This window comes from Pygoscelis adeliae, unplaced genomic scaffold, assembly GCF_000699105.1.
Source record: "Pygoscelis adeliae isolate BGI_AS28 unplaced genomic scaffold, ASM69910v1 Scaffold77, whole genome shotgun sequence".
Classification (NCBI taxonomy): Eukaryota; Metazoa; Chordata; class Aves; order Sphenisciformes; family Spheniscidae; genus Pygoscelis; species Pygoscelis adeliae.
The window spans coordinates 4566863-4574007 of record NW_008825216.1 but is presented as its reverse complement, the minus strand read 5'-3'; the positions used below and the strand labels follow the sequence as shown (position 1 = coordinate 4574007).

Here is a 7145-nt window from a genome sequence, read left to right as displayed (position 1 = left end):
TGGGGGGGGGGGGGGAAGTCAAGGAGGAAAAGGAAACTTTCCTCTGGAGATTTCATTTCACATCTCATCTCTTCACAACTGGCCTATGCCTCTCTTGACTATTGCTTTACCCTTGGTTCCAATGAATGCAATGTTTACTCAAGTGTCAGCTACAATTTTAAGCAAGTTTTTGATGTCTGCCTTCAGAATGAGAGATTTGCCTTAGCTTGATGAGGGATTTTTCTGTTTGTTCATTTTGCTTGCCTTCACAAATGATGCAACATGGAGTAAGAACCAGCATTTTTGAATATGTGGGAGTTGTAGGAATTGCGTATGCTGTATAAGGTCCTTCTGAGGTGGTAATGTACACTTAAATGTAAAGTACAGAAACAGTTGAACTTCCTTTCTTTTTTCTCCTGTCTGTCTCTGTTTTTAATACCAGTCCTGATTCATTGCTGAAGGAACTTTCAGTTAAAAAGATAAAAAAGAGAGAGAGAAGTCAGAAACCTGAACCCCAGTCAGTTGTGTCTCCTGATTGTGAAACAAAGTACAGTATTGTGCTGGTATAGCCTTATTTATTGCCTGTGCAGAGAACTAACGATGGCTGCTTTGCCTTTTTTCAGTTAAGATGTGCAGCATGGTATATTTTGTATAAAAATCACTGTACATTCTGTGTTATGATATCTTAAACTCCAAACGTTGGCTCATTTACGCTCCACTCCAGGCATCACTGTTAATGCTGAAATTGTACAGAATTTGAAAGATGGCCTTTCTTCTACATGCAGCCTCAGTATCTAGTAGTGAAACATGTCCTTTCTCATGCAGGTAGCTAATGCTAATACTGTTCCCTATTTTTATAATAGAATGTGCGTCAAAGCCTGGAAATTTTGATTCATTTTGGGTATTTCTGTAAAGACATCACTTTTTATTAAGCTGCTTCACCTTGCTGTAGGATGTTATGTCATGTCTGTAAACCAAGAACATTTGAAGCCCTGTTTAAATCGCCTTATACTTTTACATGAATGAATTATATATGATGGCTGTCTGCCTTAATCTAGGTTTGTACGAGTCAGAAGCTCTGCAGTACTTTGAGGAGGAAAGTGAGTGATATTGAGACTCAACTACCAGCTCTACTTGAAGCCAAAATGCTAGCTGTTTCAGGTAAGTTTTAAGTGATGAGAAGGACTAACATTGATGAGTGGTGTGTTAGAGCAGTTGTTGACCTTTTCATAGCCGAGACTTTGTAGGTAAAGTCATTGATGTGCACTTGTCCAGATCCCTTGAAGTCATGGCAAGTCTGGTAGAACTGGGCTGTGTAAGGTATTTGCTTTACTTAAGGGACTGTGTAAGAACATGCCTTGTGTAAGGTACTTCAGGCCCCTCTCCACGGTTGGGAACTACTGGCAAAGCAGATGCTGTGTGGTAGGCAGTAAACAATCAAAGAACATGCTATTTTTCCATAGGTAAAATTGATAAATAATTATCAATAGCTGTTCCTGGAACTTACAAGTTATATGCCTAGAGCTCTCTAGTGAAGAGCTTAAATTTATAACAAAGGTATAATAATTACAAGTGTGGCTTTAAATGACACTTGAAAATGGAATACAATAATTGGCAGCTTCTGCAGTTCAGATCATTAAACAACTAATGTTGGCAGCAAAAGAGCAATTTGGTCCTTGGAGCACTTGTGCATGTTATCTACAACCGGTAAAACATTGAAATGTGATTAGAGTCTGATACATAACAGCTTTACATGCCACTTACTTGGGATTACTGCACTGTTCACTAAGGAAAAAAGGCAAAGCACAGTTCTGTTACTTAAGTTTGAAGAGGTGGGTTTTCTAATTCAGCAAACTGTTTGCAGATGTGTAAGTGGGTGTCTCTTTGCTAGACACCTGCCTCAGAGAGGAAGCTGAATAGGAGGGAATGTTGACTTGGGTACAAGGAATTTTCCAGTGTTACACCAAGTAAAGAAAAGCTAGAGGGTTTTTATACATGTCAAGGCAACGTGTTGTAGCTATCTGTTGGTGATTTACCTTCTCAATTAGATACGAGAATCTAGTACCAGCACACACGAATTATTTTAAAATGAAACCTTGTGCAGTGTCACATGGTTGGTTTGCCAGAAGTGGGTAATATCAGGCTTGAGCAAAATTGTAAAGGAAATTAAGGACCAGAACTTGTACTGGTGCTAAGTATGCTCAATTTCCTTGCTTCTCATAAGACCTTTTTGAAATGGAAACCCTCTCTCGCAGGTGGACACAGAGAAATAGGGGTAAGCTGAGCAGTCACCCTTTTCTGCCCATGGGCTGTTTGAATGTAGGTAATTTTCTCGCTTTCAGAAATGGGGTCAAAGTTTTCCCCAGCCATTTTATGACTTTCTCGAGAACAAAATATCCCATAAACTGGATGTGCAATTGCTTCATGCTGCCAGCAGGAAGCAGTTGGCCAGAAAAGATGTACCTCAGTCTGACACTGAGAGAGTAAATGACGACTTGAGGATGATTTCCAAAACATTCATAACAATATTTTATACTTGTTAGCTCTTAAAAGAGGTTGCTTGTTTCAGGACTGAATTCAAAAGGCAATTTAATGCTGATGTTTCTATAAACTGTTTTCAGAGTACTGCAACTATTGTTGCCTTTCTACGCTTTTTAAGAAGTATCGGTGCTATTTATTAGTACTGATAAGAAGCACTGTTTCTTATTCTTACTCTGGAAAAACTCTTACTTCAAGGAATTTTAATGACTGTGAATGGTATAATCTTGTTACTAAGGCAAAATTCTGGAGGCAGCTGGTTGAAAATCAAGGACGAAAGGTAATTTGGTGACAGTGGATACTGTAATTTCTTTACCTCATTGTAAGATATGGATACATTTAGTTGATTTGATGGCACTTGTTTATGTTAAATGCAGAGTAGTATGCAGAGGATACAGGGGAAATATAGGAACCAAAAAAATTAGCTGTCTGAAGACCTGAAAGTAAAAAAAAAAAAAAAATTCTGAAAAAAATGGAAATATTTTAGTCTTAGAGCATGAAGTGATAAAATCAGAAAAGACAGGGTGCAGACTGAATTGCAGCTAGCAGAGAAACAAGTCAGGAAGAAAAGATTTCGTAAATGCAGAAGAGGGAGGAAAGAGGAAGGAAGAGATAAAAATAGCTTTTTTTTGTTTAACTTAACAAGGTGAAAACAGTGAGCAGTGTATAATATAGAGAAGGCTGAATTATTCAGTTTCTGTGTATTCCTGTGTTAAGCATAAATGAATGACACCTCTTAAATAAGGCATAGTTAAGAAGTAGGTCTTAACCTTTTAAATACTGGTTAAGATTTAAGCAATATACTGTATGCACATATCCCCTGAACTGTCAGGCAGCTAACAGAATGTTAATGAACAGCCTGGTTATATTAAATCGTTAGAAGGTGGGAGAATCTTCAATTGGGTAATAGGCAATTATTTAAGGACAGCCTTGGAATAGCATGAAATTCAGAGGGAATTATAGTGTATATATAAATATGCAGTAATAATAAAGTTTGGTGGTCATAGCTAGAGGTTTTCATTTAGTCTGGAAGCTTCAGGCAGGGATAAATGTCTGTTATTTCTGCTTTTTTACTGTAGCAGATCATTCATTCAAGCAATTTCCTCAAACAACAGTACTAATGGATACTGAGAACAACTGTTTTTCTCTAAACAGATGTTGGATCATTTTTGTTTAACGTAGCATTTTCTTTGAGGAAGCAGTCAGAGTTAAGCGATTTTGGAACAGTGTCAAAGCAAAAAGGTGACTGAATGCAGTTGCACACACCTGGATTCATGTATCCCAAAAGTTAAGTTAGATGAGCTTAAGAATATAGTTATTAAGTGATACGTTAGTTTTCAGAGCTTACATGTGATGGCTTAATGATGTGATGACTTGGAAAGCATGATATATAGCTCAGCCTTTAATGGCTACTTTGATAGCTTCAGACAACATTCATCTTCTACGTGAAGTGTACTTTCTATTCCAAACACATTGATTTACAGTATTGTTGTATTTGCACCAGAAAATGTAAGAATATAGCCGATCTTGTTTTGAGAGGAAAATACCACAATAAATGCAATGTAAGCATAACAGTTCTATTAGTCATGTCAATACAATACCTTGGATTTTAAGACTGTATAATAAACGATACTGTAAAGACATAAGAGACGATGCTACATATGTAAACATCTGTCCTCCATATTATTTCATCCTTGGAAGAAGTGTAAAATTACGTTTGGAAGGAGAAAGAAAGAAGATTTGTGAATCTTTGGATTATTCAAGGCTGTAGAGTAAATACAGTAGATTAATTAAATCCAAGTGAGAGTTCATATAAAAAAAAAAGGCAGCCCATACTTAAATGTTCAAGAGGTATTTCTAGCAAGTTACAATTCAGATCCTTTATATCAACAACTCCCTTACTTCTGATTGGTGTTCGCCTGTTGTGATAAATAACTTGCAGTTAATGCTCCTGAGATGCTAGTCCAGAATTTTTCTCCAAACATAATTAGTAGAATCTTATTATATTGTTCACGGTTTTTAAGTCAGTAGCTTTAGCTAATTATAGCTAACAAGTACTCCTGATTGCATGAGATGTTACTGTTGACATACACATTTGTAAATACTTATCAATGAAATCTTATGGTTTAGTATCTAGTAGGGTTTTTTTATTAAAACAAAACACCTTAATGTCAGTGCTTAGAAACCTGCATGTGATTGTTATAACAGTTGCTTCTTACAGTAGCTCTTAACATGCTTATAAAAAATTTGTCATCAGTCATGGGAAGAACATGGCAGTACATGATACTCTGTTCTTTCTGTTAGCATTGTGTGTCTATTTAGCATGAAATTTTGGGGGGGGAATAAATTGCAGACGAAGTAATCACAAGCCAGTAAGAAAATTCAAATAGGACGATATGTAAGCAAGTGTGAATGTAACCGTAGAAATATTAAAATTTATTTTCCTACTTTGGGGTGTTTTGCAGGAGAGCAAATCATATGTGAGAAATGATATGTTTCTCATTTTTCCTTAGTGAGAAAATAATTTGGGAATAGGAGGGAGGATGTAAACTAAAATGAATTTTTAGTCAGTGTTTCATCTGTTTCCTATATTTGAATAAAAGAGGTGGTTTGATATATTTTACAACGTCTTCATAGACTCTGTGCATTTTTTTTCCTCTTGAGAATGCGTAGTAGTGTGGGACTGGATAGCCAGAAAGTGGCTAGCAGGGAGCTAAGCAGACGTGAATGAAATACTGAATTCATTATGTAGTTATGAGATGCATGTCATTAACTTTCCTTATGTCTTCGCAAATACAAGTTAGATCGAAACATAGACGTTAGAATGAGGTGACTTGTAAGTCGTTAAAAAAAAAATATTCTGATCTTGAAACTGTCTATACCAGTAAGACATTGTGTGTCATCATCCTATAATTAGCACTATCTCTATTTCATTAAATACCTGCAAGTGGGAGCTGCTTGGAAATACTGTGTGGGATGATTTGCAGCAGAATAATGAAAAGGATTTTTTCCTTATGTCAGTGTAGCTTATAAATAGCATCACACAAATACTAGATACCATATTTTCACAAAACTTAATGCTAGGACTGTTGCTGCTTTGCCTGCTCTTTGCTCATTTAGGGCAAATTCTGCATGGCTCAGAAAGCAACTGTAACAAAAAAGCCCCCAGCCTTCCAGCTTTGGTGCTAAGCGTATTCCTGTTGGGAACGAGTATGTCAGAGAGGGGACAGAGCAGTCAGGCTGGAAGATAACAGTGCAGGCTGAAGGGCGTTTTCAGCCATACAGCTGTGTGTTTTGGTAACGTGGATGTCTTGTTTTCATGCCTGTGCTGTATTCTGTCATTTCATGCAGAAATACGTATGGGCTTAAAGCTCTCGACATGATGTTGAGATCTTCCCCAGACATGCTACATAGAGCTCTTAATTTGTCCTTCATTGGAAGGCAATGGTGCTCCTGTTTTTTTTTTATCTTTCCTGTTTCTGAGAGCTGTTGTTTGGTAACGGTTGGAGAACTTGGCTAGTCTTAGAGGCAAAAATACCAATGCCTCTTTGTGCCTTCTCATGCAGGCTTAGTTTTTTGATAGAGGTCTCTGTCTTGACAGATGACATAGCTGATTCCCCACTTCGATTCTTGCTTCTAGCAGTGGTCTGGGTTGATGGCTCAGAGGCATATTGAGATTAATTCTTCTTCATGCCTGTATCGCAACGTCTGGCTCCAGCATACAATGCTGTGTATTGGCATGTCTTCCCACAACAGTCACTTCACACTCCATGAAGTAAAATTTGCCACTGGGTATTGGTGCAAGTGATGTACTTTTTGACAAGCCTATTAACTAATTTAAAAAATAATGCCAGTGAGCCCCCCAAACCAACTCTGAAACAGTCATGCAGACTTCAGACAGCTATGCTGTTTGTCTTTTTATCTCATTTCCAAATGAGGCTGCTGGATGTTACTGGCTTTCAGTGAACTTCCAGGATAATTTGTTGTAGCTGAAGTTCCAGCATGATATATGACCAGACAGCAGAAACTCATTGCTTCTGTGGCAGAAGTCAGTCACTCATGTAACAACTTTTCTTCTCTCCTGTTACCTAAGCTGCTATCCCTGGAGTGGGAGAGAAGGTCGAGTAATCTCTTTGGCTGTTCCTTTTCTGGGGTTTTGTGGTCAAAGGAGAAATGTTAGATGGGGAGAGCTGTAGAGGGAAGGCATTCTTGCCTCACGGAAAGGCTGTGCTGTGGTCTGGAGGGGACGTGAGAAAACCCCTGTGCAGCCTGTGGAAGGGGGCAGTTGATGTCCCTCTTTCCACTGACTGTCCAGGGAGCCAAGGTGACAAACGTCTGAACTTTAGTGCATGCCCTTTTGGTGCCTAAACCTAGGTGGCATGAATATTTCTCTCCCTGATCCTTCTCTGGTTTTCTTTCCTGGCCTGGTTGGTAAAAAGGGGATTGATGATTTCATGCAGCCCGCAAGATCGTAGAGATCAGGTCTGGGCTGTTTCCCTGCTCTCAGCATGTCCCTTCCTCTCCACTATTAGTGGTGTAGTGAGTCGAGGCAAAGACAGGAGGGAGGGGAGATGTAAAAGAACCAGATATTGAAAGACAAGGTGAGTGGGAGCTATGAGGGAGGGGGA

At 38.4% G+C, this 7145-nt stretch overlaps 1 protein-coding gene across 1 annotated transcript in view; it reads left to right on the top strand.

Moving 5' to 3' along the window:
* The window catches only part of DISC1 (disrupted in schizophrenia 1), a 185832-nt gene that overhangs the window by 68635 nt on the left and 110052 nt on the right, over positions 1-7145 (top strand). The window contains 1 exon segment of the mRNA XM_009329171.1: positions 1038-1140. Within this exon segment, the coding sequence (XP_009327446.1) occupies positions 1038-1140 (103 nt within the window).